Source organism: Triticum aestivum, chromosome 3B, assembly GCF_018294505.1.
Source record: "Triticum aestivum cultivar Chinese Spring chromosome 3B, IWGSC CS RefSeq v2.1, whole genome shotgun sequence".
NCBI classification, from domain to species: domain Eukaryota; kingdom Viridiplantae; phylum Streptophyta; class Magnoliopsida; order Poales; family Poaceae; genus Triticum; species Triticum aestivum.
The window spans coordinates 652,130,559-652,144,955 of record NC_057801.1 but is presented as its reverse complement, the minus strand read 5'-3'; the positions used below and the strand labels follow the sequence as shown (position 1 = coordinate 652,144,955).

Sequence of the window (14,397 nt, the reverse complement as noted above, 5' to 3'; positions counted from 1 at the left end):
TGGCTTACGGCTGGATGTCCGGGCTGTCGGGGCAACCTTCTGTGTTCCCTGGACGGCGTGTCCGGATGTCCGGGCCCTGTAGCTCCTGATGCAGACTCCTGGATGCGGGATAGATCTCCAGGGGCCGGATGTCCGGGTCCGTGGCCGGATGTCCGGTGCCTAGAGGCTATTCTCGCTTTCTTCCATTGGTTCTCTTCTTCCGTGGACTTGGGGTCTTGGCAATCTTCATGTGCATCCTCGAGAGGGTCCTTTTGGTACCTAATCATGCACAACATTCTGGACTTAAGTAGTAGCCATGTCTCGAGAGGATCATATGAGATATCACTAAGGAGAGAAGTCACCTCGGTCTCGAGAGCTCTAGCTCGTGCCCTTGTCATGGGTCCTCTTGGTGCTTGGTGAGACGATGGTAGGTCCATGGGGATGACCGTAGGATGCTCCGCATCAGAGAGGCACCATAAATCCCGGTGATTGCAGAGGGTGTGTTTGGTAGTGTGCATGGAGGGTGCATGAGGGTAAAAGTTCTCAATCCGACCCACTTTTGCTTGTTTGGTAGGGTGCATGGGCTCACTTGGGCTATGCTCAACTGATGCAAAAAAGGGCCCTCAGCTATGCCCCTCTCATGCACCCCACAGAGGGTGCATGAAGGCAGTCATGCTGACTCCGAGCCTTGTCCCCACCCACTAGACCACGTCTAGATATGTTTAAATTTTAAAAAAATGTTCATAATTTCAAATTTTGTTTAAATTTTCAAAAAATATTCAGAATTTCAAATTTTGTTTAAATTTTTGAAAAAGTTTAGAATTTCAAAATCTTCAAAATCTTTGAAAATGTTCATAATTTCAAAACCGTTTAAATTTTCAAAAAACATTCAAAATTTCAAAATTTTGTTTAAATTTTTTAAAAATATTTAGAATTTCAAATTATGTTTAAATTTTCAAAAATATTCAGAATTTCAATCTTTGTTTAAATTTCAAGAAAATTCAAAATTTAAAATTTGGTTTAAATTTTTTGAAAAAAAATCAAATTTCAAAAATTTAAAAATTTTCAAAAAAGTTCCGACTTTCAAAGTATGTTTAAATTTTCAAAAATTGTTCAGAAAATTATATTTTATTTAAATTTCCAAAAAAATAGATTTTCAAATTTTGTATAATTTTTTAATAAAAGTTCAGAATTTCAAAATATGTTTACATTTTTGTTCACCAATCACCACTCAAAAAATTTATTTGGAACTCAAAATTGCTCAGCATGTCTAAACACATGCAGGCTGCCAAACAATGTCTCAGCTCAGCATGTCTCAGTGCACACACCGCTGCCAAACAACAACAAATGCATGGATTCAGCATGTCTGCACTCAGCATATATGAGAAGAGAACAACTAGGCTAAGTCCATACATGCTAGCAAACACATCCAGAGTTTCTGCAAATATGGGAAGTGTTATAGGACATCCAACTTACAGAGGATAGTTTTGCCTGGTGTTGTTCAGATGGCAAGTACTCCTCGTGCTCGATCTATGCAGCCTTCTTCCTGGGATGTGAATTCAGCCCAGGTGTTGAACTGTGGATTAGCTGGGCGATGCCGGAGATCAATTTCTTTTGTTGGCTAGTCCTTCCCAACAGACTATGGACTGCATACCATCTTGCACGTCGCCACCTTTAGCACAACGAATGTTGCGTACTATGTGCGCAACTGCCGGAAGACCTGCACCATCTTTTCTTGGCTTGCCCCTTCTTGGGGAGGTATGGTACTCCATCCTCCCAGGATATCGCTTGCGCACTTCAACCCAACTGGTGCCGAGAAATTTACGACTTGGTGGTCAAACACAGTAGACATTGTGTCTGATCTCGCAAGAAGGAAATAAGCTCGCTCATTCTGCTCACAGCTAGGCACCTATGGCTGGAGCGCAACAACATTTTTTTGACAAAGTAGTGGTGATACCTCGCGTAGTGGTCTCGCGCATCAGTGACGATTTTGTGTTGCAGAGGCTAGCTAGGTCTAGAGTTGGTGAGTGATAGGGAGCGCTCGGCGTCGCATGTGACCCCGATGCTTGTTTTTTAACTTGATGCAAATTATCCTTTCTTCTTCTTAATATATAAGGCACAAAAATCTCATGTTCGTTCTTTAAAAACATGTGCCTCATTTAGGCCATTGTCTGTCTATGACTTTGGTTCCAATAATGGCGATGGTGGCGGCGAATAAGTTTTCTCCATATCTCCCATCAAAATGGTGGTTCTCTCGACTTTCAATGTTGAGTATGGGAGTTGGCATCTGCGCCACATCAGGTCCTTCGAATCTGAGCGGACGCATCATGTGTCTTCCGTGTTGGTGGTGAGGTAATGGTACTATTATCCCCGCTCTTTGTGGTGCTGGTGGAGGTGTTGTGAGCAGCCAACGTCACCGACTGTGGAAGGCCGACCCTTGGGAACCAAGGTGATGCTTTCTCAACCATTTTTGCGATGGTTAAGAGGCTATGGCCTCCTTCTCTACCATTGGTTGCCTCTCTAACGTGCTAGTTTGCTCTCTGGCGGTACGTGTGCTGCCTCTAACGCAATAATGTTCTTTCTGTCGTCGCTCAAAGTTGGTTGAAGTTTCATCCATGTGATGGTTCGACTATGGGTTTTTTGATCTACACAAGGTTTCTATAGTGTTTCATGGTGGATTCTTCTCCGAGGCGTTGGTCCAATTAAACCTTAGCACGACGACTTCTTCACTTTGAGATGCAATTTCAAGTCGGTTCTGACAATAGAGGCACACCATTGGTTCATGTTGGAAATTGGGCTTGTTTGACTCTTTTAGGGACCTGGTTGCAACTTTTTATGGGGCATTGGTGTATTGTTGTAAGTCTTTAATGTGAGAGAGATATAAGTGGTTAAATGGTTGAGATCATCATCAAACTCATACTTCTACAAATAAACGAGACTTTGTAGGCAAGATTAGATGATCGAACTAGGCCGGTGGTTTATGTTGCATTGGATAGAACTGAGGCGGGAGCAATGGATGACCTGATGTCTCACCGCAAAGCTATTTCAGATTCTGGGTCATACTTATTCGAGTATTGTTGTCTAGGCCACCATGGTTTGCCGCCGGATGCGTGAAGCACACTCAGCAAAATCATAAGTTAAGGGGTACCCCTTGCAAAGATCACTCACACCTTGTCTAATGGTGACAAGTGACACACTGTATGTGCGACACTTGTCACAATATGAGAGTTTTCTTTCTTTCGTAGACTTATTTTCAGAAAACATTTTATCTCTTGAACGTGCGTCCAAATCACATACGATTTTCACCGTTGGGTTTCTCACGTTGAGGTCCTTGAAACATGATCCCGTGTTAATAGCTTTTGACAAACTTTTCTTATAAACCTAAAAAAACTAGAAATCAAGGGAAAACCCGGAAACAGAAGAAAAACATGCTTTCCACTTTTTAGGAAGCACATGTGCGCTTCACGATGAAAGCACAACTCAACCACAACTTTTCACTTTTGATAAGTACCACTGCGATTCACGAGGAAGCAGAGCGGTGCTTCACCATGAAGCACATTGTGATTTTCGCACGGTGTGCTTCATGCGAGAAAACCAATAATAATAATATTTTTTCCAAGGAGGCTTGGGAAAAACCAAGTAAAATATGAAAACCCGAAAAATATAACTCACAAAAGAAACTACTCCAGCGGGTTCACCCAACACGTGACATGAGGCAACGTTGGATAACTGCCCGTTGGGATTGGACGGGGCTTGCCTGCTCCCCGCTTATAGGGGCTGTTTGGTTGGAGGCCCGAGAGCATCTCTAGCAGATCCCGTAACCGCGCATCCCCCAAAATGCGTATAAGAGCGTCCGTAAAACTTTTTTACGGTGTGACGAGTGCTCCAGCGGAACAGATCCCGCAAACGACCGCTTTTCCTTCGACATGTTTGCGTCTCTTTTCATTCGACAAAAATATTACGACCAAAATGACCTCTTCGTCGTCTATAAAAAATAAATCGGACATCAAAGTGAGCTATTTGTCATCTGTAAAAAAAATACGGCAAAGTCTTTGTCGTCAGTAGCTAGCTGACGCCAAAAGGGTGGTCTTTGCCATCATCAACTCACGGCAAAGAGCTCACATACGGCAAATCAACTGATTTCTGTAGTGTTAGCAGGGGTGTTTTATAAAATGTACAGCGAAGTGGCATATGTCATCTCTCCACTTGAATTTGTGCCATCTCTAGTACCAATCCAACGGTCTAGGTTGCTTTTTTCTATTTTTTTCACTAGAGGATCAGATTCTATTGTAGTCCGTTTGTACTGTACTTGACTTTTTTTTTTGATGGGCTGTACTTGACTTTCGATGAAGAAAAAAGGACACGCCCGCAGTACTTAGCAGGGCCGGACTCGGAGCCTTTCGAGGGCCTGAAAACACATACTAGGAAACCCAGCCCACGCGGGTGCGCCCCAAGGTGTATAATTGGGCCCATCTTCCGCCAGACACGCCCTCTCTTCCCGCGGCTCTAAGCCCTAGAACGCCCCTTGCTTTTGGTCGCTGTTCCCCCCGCCGGCGATGGCCGCGCCGCCGGAGACGACGGCCGCGCCGTCCCCGCCGGAAGGGGAGCACAAGGGCAACGCGGGCGTCGAAGTCTGCTGCTTCGAGCAATCTGCAGAAGACTTCTCCAGAGCGGTACGCGCCATCTCGGAGCTCGCCGCCGGCGACCCCGAGCCGGGGTTCCCCGACGCCGAAGCGGAGCGTCTCGCCTCCTCGATAACGTTCCTCAGGTGAAGACGCGCTCTCCTTGCTCCCCAATCACCGCGATAGAATCTGGCAGCTTTCAGTTGTGGGCTTGCAAGCCGTACAGCGGCGACAGCAATTAATGGCTGCTTCATCGGTTGAACTTTTTACACGTGGCGCGGGACGGAGATGTGGTTGTGCACGTACGGTGGAGCTTGGAACGTGAAACCTCTTTAGCTTTGTTGATTGATTGATTGATGTGTCGTGTGTGCGGGAGAATTTTGTGAAGTTTGTGACTTCGGAGTTTATTATAGCACCACTACAAACGAAAAATTCTTATTCTTCTTATGGTAGCATTTATTTCTTGCGGTTACTGTTCACTACAATTCATTTGCTGCAGTCACCCCAGGTGATTGTGTTGTTATCAGCTGGTTTTTGTCTGATTAGAATGGTACCATGAGACCTGTTGTGAAAATTTGGTGGGCGTGATAGCTAAATTTAGGTTTATTGTTTGACTGATTGATGATGATAGGATCTTTTAAATTTAATGGCTGGCCGCCTGTACACTGGGAATTTTGGGCCTTTTCTTGATCTACAGTTCTAGTTGCTTTCATTTTAGATTAAAAAAATCAGATTTATTGGCAAGTAAGGCCACTTTTATTGACTTGGTATGGAATTAATTTGAGTCTTTTCTGCTTAGTATTAGCACATGCTCATCGGAGATGGCTCTGTTTGTCCATAAGATTAGCACATTGTGAAAAGTTGCAGTTGTTACATTGGCAGTATACCTAATTGGAGAGCACAAGATGTCTTCTTGTTTCGTTTTTACTAGCTTACTCTGTCTTTCCCTGTTTTCATATTTTAGTGTTTTTTTGGATTACTCAGAACCCATTTTGCTTGACATTTAATCAATTGTTATCTTCCCAGAGAATGGAAGCATTTTAATTATGAGCCAAAAGGTGTAAGTTTTACTTACGGCACTGGATCAACTTCATCCAGAGATGACACACATGAGATTACCTTACCACAGTTCTCGTCTGCATCTGTTCCTCAGGTTAGTAAAACTACAGTGCTAATTTCTGAGTCTAAAGTTCCTGTTATAACATTGGAGGAAAGCTTTCTGTTGATTTATTGGATCACATCAGTGCAAATCAATGCAGGTCACACATTTGGAAGATGGGAGGGATAATAATACATACAGGTATTATTTCTAGAAGCTAGACTTTTTCAACTTACTAGAATCTTCTTATTTTGTTACATGATTCTCCCTAAGTTTGTTGAGGAGAGATACGTTAAGATTTAAGTTCCTGAGTTCTGGTTATTTGGAGTATTGAACTTATGACCCAAGATTTTTCCATAGCCCTGTTTATGTAATATTTTTGTTTGTCTGCTCACAATTCAAAGGTTGCTGCACATGGACTGGTAAGCAGGCCAGTCTCTATTCTCATTTGTTGGTGAAGAATTTTATACGGAAGTACAATAATTTTCTTGCTATTTCACAAACGTAACATGATCTCAAATACACCTTTGATTCTAATTATATACCAGTAAAATAATTTAAAATGATTAGTGTTATGAAAGTACTTTCATTGACCAATATATGAATATCATTTTGTTCTTTGGTGTAATCAGTGATCAAAGTTTTACATTCTGGACTGCATACACAATAAAAGAACAACTATTTGAGAATGAAAACAATATTCTCTTGGTCCAGGAGTAATCCTGCAGAGTGAGTTGGGTCATCAAGTGGCGCCAACCCATGCAAGGTTTTGCTGCTTTTAGGGGATTTGTTAGTAGAAGGGCGGACCTGGCGCAGTGGCAGAGCCCCTCCACTTGTGGCCTGGAGGTCCTGAGTTTGAGCCAGCCTCCTTGCAGAAATATTATGCAAGAGTAAGGCTGTCTGAAATTCCGCGCGCGCGCGGGGGGGGGGGGGGGGGGGGGGAGGGATTTGTTAGTAGGTTAACAGTGAAGTTGCTTGATGAAACACCATTGCTTTATTTCTTTCATTAATTAATTTTCAGCATTGTCAAAAACTGATGATATGTGATACACTGCTAATTTTGACCTTATTTCTACACTCTTTCAGTTTTCTCTGTTACATTATCCATATGACTGTAGAGAACCATGCATTGAACTGTGATTAAATCTCTTAACTGTTGCAGCTCTGATTTCATTTTATTCGCTGGGGGGAATGTTTGGTCGTTGGACTGGTGCCCGAGGTTGTGCGACAAGCCTTCTTCTCCCGCAAATTGCGAGGTTGTGATCAACTGACTCTGAGCATGAACTAGTAGCTCTTTTCTCAAGTGCATCTTTGCATGCTGGCTCATTGCTAGGTTGCACTTGTTTTTCAGTGTCTATGAATAGTACTCCCTCCGATCCAAATTACTTGTCGCTCAAATGGATGTATCTAGACGTATTTCAGTGATACATCCGTTTGAGCGACAAGTAATATGGATCGTGGGGAGTACCTTTTTTAATCGCAAGAATTTACTGGATTTACAAAAAGATTAGTAGAACATAGGAGTTACTTAGAATTGCTGATCATGTTCTTTTATCTATTGCAGTATCTTGCTGTTGCTGCTCATCCTCCTGGTTCTTCCTACCATAAAATTGGTATGCCACTGATTGGCAGAGGCATCATTCAAGTTTGGTGTATTGTAGCACCCTTTGAAGAGGCACATACTAATCAGTCAATGCTTGCATACAGTAATAGCAATTGTAGAGGAAGGCCTAGAAAAATACCAAAAGAGAACAATTCAATTGAGAGTTCATCAGTTCCTCGAAAACCAATAGGGAGACCGAGAAAGATAAAACTGACGACTGGGGATGATCGCACGGAACGTAGTAGTCTGAAAAAACCAACGGATCATGCAGAACCTAGTCTGAAAAAACCAAGGGGCAGACCAAGAAAATATCCACTGTCAGTTGCCAAAGTGGTAGATTCAACAAAAAATAGCGGAAGTCCAGGCTCTAGTTTTGTTGACCCTCTTGCCACTTCAGGAGTTATTCCAGGCGATCTTGCATTATCTTGTGGTATACCATCTGTGCAGTCTGTGGAATCAGCTCCAAAAAAAGGCAGGGGTAGACCTAGGAAAATCCCAATTGACAAAATAAAGTGTTCGCCTGACACTGAATGGACAGAAGATACCTCTAGAGCTCTAATATGCTGCACGAAACCAAAGAAAAAGAGGGGGAGGCCCCGGAAATATCCACTCCCAAGCAGCAGCAAGCATGTTTCTGGCACTGATACTGAATTTGAAAGAGAAACTGGATACGCAGAGTCTAATTCTAATTTAAGTCTTGTTACAGTTGATGCAGCATTACCAGTTCCATCTCCATCTCTTACAATTTGTGGGAAAAGATCAAGAGGTCGGAAGGGTAGAGGACGACCTAAAAAGGAAACAAATTGTTGTGCACTTTCTTCGGCAGTGGTTTCTGATGTCCAATCGCAGAGTATGGAGACCATTTCAAATGATCCAGCACACTCTGTTGAGAATCATTTGCCATATGGACACTCTAACTTGACAAGTGAGCTTTGTTCGATTAGCATGCTAAGATGTGATGGCAATGTGCACACAGGCCCCACTTTAGAAGATTCCTTGCTGCCTATGCATATTGCAGCTAAATCAAATGGCGAGGAGTCAAGTGGTAGTAGGAGACGAGGACGGCCTAGAAGGAAGACACTTTCAAATACAAACAGTTGTTTATTTGCTTCTGGTACCGAGTCCTCAAAGGCGGCTACTACAATTACCAATTCGGACAATCCCATGGCTTTGACCAAGAGTGACGGTGAAGCTATAGCAAGCGATCTTGCTTCAATTGGTTCGTTGAGGTGTCATATAGGAAAGTGCAATGTCAATATGAGTGCTGCATCATCTGATGCCACATCACCAACACATGGCTTGTGTAATGCAAATTACAAGGAAAAATTAAGTGTCCAGCAGACAACTCCCCAGCCAAATGATAATGTGGCCTCAGTCCAAAATTGCAAGAAAGAATTAATTGTCTACACCAGAAGGCGTGTACGAGGACCTACAAAGAAACCTGCTTCAAATAAGACCTACTCACCGGCTCTTAGTGGTGATGCTCAGAAGACGGAGAGATTCTCCACGTATATCATGCCAAATAATAATTTGTCTTCTGTTGAGAATCCCAATCTACTGGGTTCATCTATAAGTGAAGACATGGCTAACGAGGCTGGTTTGGTTGGATGTAAGAGTGCACTTGCTAACCATGAAGTTGTGGAAATGAATGATAGTGAAGCTGTAAACAAAGTTGCGCCTGTTCCTTCTGAAAACAGTGCCCAGATCATTGTTGCGGAAGATACAGAAGTAGTTCCATCCAAAGAATCAAGTAAAAATGATATTATTACTTGTGCAGAAAACTCAAACTTTTCTGCAATCCCCAAAGGCATTCATCTACCAAGGGTCGTCTTGTGTTTAGCTCATAACGGCAAAGTTGCTTGGGACATCAAATGGAAGCCTCCTTTACCAAATCAGTCAGAACAAAAATCACATTTGGGTTTTCTTGCAGTACTATTGGGAAATGGCTCACTTGAAGTGTGAGTACATCCAATGCTTGACCACCATTTTGAATTGTTTGGCCATCACTTTTTGAATATCACCACTTATTATGCACTTATTCATTATTGTGCGCAGATGGGAAGTTCCATCTCCAAGCATGATCCAGAAAATATATTCCTCTTCTTCAGTGAAGGGCACCGATCCTCGCTTTCTAAAGCTGCAACCTGTATTTAGATGTGCTAAAGTTAAGTGCGGAAACATACAGAGGTATTCCAACTTTTACTTTCATCATTTTTCTATTAAAACTAGATGGCAGATTTAAATTTCTGTCAAATTCGTCAGCATGAATTTCCATTTTGAAGTCATTGCCTCTTTGTAATGGTAAACAGCATTCCCTTGACAGTTGATTGGTCGCCTTATCCTCATGATATGATACTAGCAGGATGTCACGATGGAACGGTATCTTTTCTGCCTGTAGTAAATTATTTTCTTAGTTTAAATCTGATACCTGCACTGTTTGGTTAGTAGGTGCTGTGCTGAAAGTTTTGTGGTTGGATTTTGATGTTCCAGGTTGCTTTATGGAAGTTCTCTACAGACTTGCCATCACAAGGTATTTTATTGGTCTATTACCTCCCTTTTCATAGGATTTCTGTCACTTATGCCATTCAGATGACATGTCTGACTCAGGAACTGCTTACTTCACATGTTTAAAGAGCAAGCTATTGGAATGCCTGAACTGCATACCTCTTTATTTCCTTTTTGTGTTATATTAACCAGTTGTTCTCGTTATGTATAGATTCAAAACCTTTTATGTGTGTCACTGCTGAATCTGTTCCCATCAGAGCCCTCTCGTGGGCACCATATGTAAGGTAGTAAGCTGTGTTATACTTCTGTTCCATTCCAAAAGATAAACGCTAAGTTCTGACTCCATATCATTTTGACAGTGAGGAAAACACAAATATCTTCGTCACTGCTGGAGAGGATGGCCTAAAATTCTGGGATTTAAGGTAGCATAAACTCTACTAGGAACTGGAATCAATAACTCAAATTTTGTTGTGGAGAAAACTACTACTCCCTCCGTATCAAAATATAAGACGTTTTTGTAGGCTTGTTTAGCTTACAAAAACGTCTTATATTTTGGTACAGAGGTAGTATTTGCTAACCCTTTTCTGGTATTGCATATATGGAGTGGTGCTGAGGCTTGTCTCAATAGTCATAGCCAATATAATTTATTTTTTGGTTAATATTTCACCTAGGAAGGTTTTTCTAAACGAATTGACTGCACTTTGCAATTTGAGAACCATACATCTTTTGTGTGCTGTTTTGCAATGATAACATTTGGGTCAATAAACGAAGGTATGTTTAATCTGCAGAATCTGTTATCCTCACATGAACAAATACAGCACACCTTTCAACGGAAAACATCGCCATTTAGTTGCCACAGCCCATGGCCGTTATCAAGTTTTATGAAAATTTGAAGCTGAAGTAAGTAACCATAGGCGTAGCAGCTACTATTGAAGAGTGTTTTTTTTGGCACCAGCATAACCTTATAATTGAGTAAATATTGTCAGCAAACAGTAATATGATTGCTGGATTCACAACCTTTTCTTACTATGTTTTTTTGAATGAGCTGCAATGTTTGAATACTGAAATGCATCTCATATAACTTGTTTGTTGCAGAGATCCATACCGTCCTCTGTGGGAACTAACCACTGCCCCAAGGGCTGTTTTAAGTCTTCATTGGTTAAAGGAGGCTAGGTAATGTTTTATGCCATTTGTAACAAATGAATCTCATTCCGTTTGTAGTAATGAGTCCTGTTGCTTCCGGAGTAAATAAATCTTGCAGACACTAATGTACTCAGCTTCCTTCATTACATGACATTTACTTACCTTTCATCACTACCCAGTTGAGGATAGGGACTTGGTTTTACCTTGTTTTTCATTTTACCCTGTCAGTGAGAAACTAGGTAATTTCTGATGCACACATATCACTATATTCATTAAAGTTGAAACACAAATCACAGTTGCAAGAAAATTGGAAAAAGAATTTATTATGGTCTTATACAATACGTACATGGCTCATTTGATCTGTGTGATATGTCAGCACGCTAACTTGCTAAGGTAGATGTGTAGCTTATAAAAACTAATTAGTTCTTTTAATGCTTCTGTGTCCTTTACATTTCAATTTGTATTTAGTTTGTATAGCTTATAAAAAACACAAATGATTTTATATACTCATGTGTATTCTACTCCCTCCGTCCCGAATTACTTGTCTTAGATTTGTCTAGACATGTTTTAGTGTTAGATACATCCGTATCTAGACAAATTTAAGACAAGTAATTTGGGACGGAGGTAATATATTTTTGTGCAAGGATTGCCCCTTTATTGGGAGGATCTAATGCATTACTTGATCATTGGCCCAACAAACTGTGATTCTTGCCCTAAACATAGTGAACATATATAGGACTCGTGTGGCTTGTCATGTTTGGTTTGAATTTATTGACACTAAAGTTCACCTCACTTCTTTTTTTGCGTTCGTTCATGATTACGTTTAGGATTCCCTTGTTTACAATGGTATTGTTTGTGCCTACTGCCTAGTAAAATACACTGGTAAAATCTGTATGTGTGGAAACTTCTATTGAGCTCCCAAATGGGGCCTTACTCTGTGTATATATGCAGGATATAGATATTTTCTGTCTACTAGGTTAATGACATTAACTGTTACTATCTTTCATGTTCAGAGGTATTATCATCTCACTGGAAGATGGCACATTGAAGTTCCTCAGCCTACCTAGAATTGCCAATGATGTTCCAGTCACCGGAAGGCCATTTGCTGGGACTAAAACTCAGGGCGTTTCTACTTATCAGTTGTCAGAATATTTGATATGGAATGTCCATGTCTCAGAAATTACCGGTACATTTCCAGAACCATGCCTAACCGTGTCAATATCCGGGCTAAGTAGTATGCAGTTACAAGTTACTAAGAATTCTTGACTTGTCTAATTATTGCACATCTAAGTGACTCAATCAAACTAGGAAGGAAAAGACAAAAGACAAAAGAAAATGCCTGCACGAATCTCTGTAAAATCAATGACATAGGACTTAGATGTGCAATACTCAAGGCACACACATCTAGATGTGCTTTAGCAAAACTGTTTAGGGAACTATCTGGAATCTGGAAACACATTATGCGGGGCTCTCCATACATTGTTGTGTTAAGTAAATGAATGTAAAGCTTATAATTATGTTATTGCGGCATATATAGTGATATTTGAACAGCTTATTAGTTTAGTAATATTAATACCTTGTATAATATTCTGTTTGGACACTGGATCACCTTTTTTCTGATACTTATTATGTTATATATTTTTCCTACATTTTGGACACTTGATATTAAAGATATATAAATGAATCTCTATATAGAAGCAAGGGAGAATGAGTAACTTCTTGTAAAAATCAACCTTAAGCACATATTGGCGGAATCTTATAATTGCTATGATCCTAAATTTTGCCTACATACAGGTTATGCGGCTTATTGTGTGGCAGATGGTACTGCTGTGCGCTTCCAGGTAAACCCGCTAGCCTGTACTCCATAACCATGGTCATTTTCTACTTCTGCTTGTCATATAGAATCTCTTGTGTGCTAAACAAATATTGCACGTGTAGCTTACTTCGAGATTCTGGGAGAAGGAACCTGGGAGGAACCGTGTGCCCTATTTCCTTTGTGGTTCGCTAGCAGAGGAGGGAACAACCATTAAGATTGGTGGAACATTGCAAAGCTCTCCTTTGTCAAATGTTCCTCTGATTGCAAAGAAGGGTCCAAAACCATGCCAAAAAGTACCTAAAGCCCACAATACACAAAAAGAGCAAGTACTAACACTCACCAACTCAGGTAAAAACTCTCTCCATTTTGCTGCAACTTGTACCGTTGCCTTAGTGCCTGACATGCCTGGTGAACTACCCTGCAGAACATGTAGATCCAGAACTTAGAGAGGGTCGACTAGATGGACCTGGGGAGGGCCAAGAGACTAATGCTCTGGCTTTAGCCGATTCTCTTATGCTAGAGAATGGTGGCACATGCAACGTCCCAGTTGATGAAGACACTAAAGACTTTGAGCTCTTCCCTCCCAAAGCTGTAGCGCTGCATCAACTGAGGTGGAATATGAACAAAGGCAGCGAGAAATGGTTATGCTATGGAGGCGCTGCAGGCATCATTCGTTGTCAGAGGATCTAAAAGGCAAGCACAAATGGGGAATGTTCGCTGCAACCCAGGGTCTTCCGTGTGTATCCACCTACACAATAAGCTGTTGCAGCATCAGCTGTTACTTGCAGCAATATATGGTATGTTCGTCCGATTCAACCTTTCAACGGGTTGCCATTGCGGATGTCCAGTGATGCACAGTTATACTCCCTCCGTCCGGAAATACTTGTCGGAGAAATGCATAAAAATGGATGTATCTAGAACTAAAATACATCTAGATACATCCATTCCTCCGACAAGTATTTCCGGACGGAGGGAGTACATAACAGAGCTGTGTATCTTAGGAACTCCAACAGATCCTTGTAGTTTAGGAACTCAAGTTCAGGCAATATGAGCTACCAGCTCCTGCATATCTTGGGCTCATACTCCCTCCGTCCGGAAATACTTGTCATTGAAATAGATGTATCTAGATGCATTTTAGTTCTAGATACATTCATTTTCATCCATTTTGATGACAAGTATTTCTGGACAGAGGGAGTAGTTCTGAGAATATTAGCAGCTCAGCAACAGAATAAAGGGCATAGGTCTGGAATAAGTGCGGGCTAGGCGCCTGCAACTTCTCTGAACCTGGTGCAAGTTGTAACTGAGTTTTTTTTTCTTCCTGTAAGGCTGTAACATATGTACATCTATTGTTTACGCAGTCACACAAATTCAGCAATGTCATTGACAAACTGAACAATGTCACGCCAATATGTAATAGACGAATAATGGAAATCATGAGCCATTGCTCTTGATCAAAAGTTGCGTGATATGTTGCATCATGTGAACCTAACAGCAGAACTCATGTGTCTTCTGCTGATGGGGACCCTGATTAAGTTAAATACTACTCCGTATTCAGTATCTGTCTGATAACAGACCAATAGCAATGGTAATTTGGTTTTATAAATTTGGTTGCTGGTCCCTTCAGGAACTT

General features: G+C 41.3%; 1 protein-coding gene across 3 annotated transcripts; it reads left to right on the top strand.

The window, feature by feature from the left end:
* The first annotated feature begins 4,459 nt into the window (after positions 1-4,459).
* On the top strand, positions 4,460-14,224 carry LOC123071475 (uncharacterized). 3 transcript variants are annotated; one of them, XM_044495048.1, is made up of 15 exons: positions 4,460-4,747; positions 5,628-5,754; positions 5,861-5,901; positions 6,863-6,956; positions 7,265-9,261; positions 9,359-9,490; positions 9,613-9,682; positions 9,794-9,833; positions 10,020-10,092; positions 10,168-10,230; positions 10,904-10,981; positions 11,965-12,137; positions 12,746-12,792; positions 12,890-13,115; positions 13,192-14,224. In XM_044495048.1, exons 1-15 carry the CDS (start codon positions 4,536-4,538, stop codon positions 13,455-13,457), a joined length of 3,639 nt encoding a protein of 1,212 aa, XP_044350983.1. In that variant the 5' UTR covers positions 4,460-4,535; the 3' UTR covers positions 13,458-14,224. The 3 variants fall into 3 exon arrangements, 2 of the variants coding, with proteins under 2 accessions (XP_044350983.1, XP_044350982.1); XM_044495047.1 differs by having other exon boundaries at positions 5,846-5,901; XR_006434354.1 differs by lacking the exons at positions 12,746-12,792; positions 12,890-13,115; positions 13,192-14,224 and adding an exon at positions 10,597-10,708 and having other exon boundaries at positions 5,846-5,901; positions 11,965-12,135.
* The last annotated feature ends 173 nt before the right edge of the window (positions 14,225-14,397 follow it).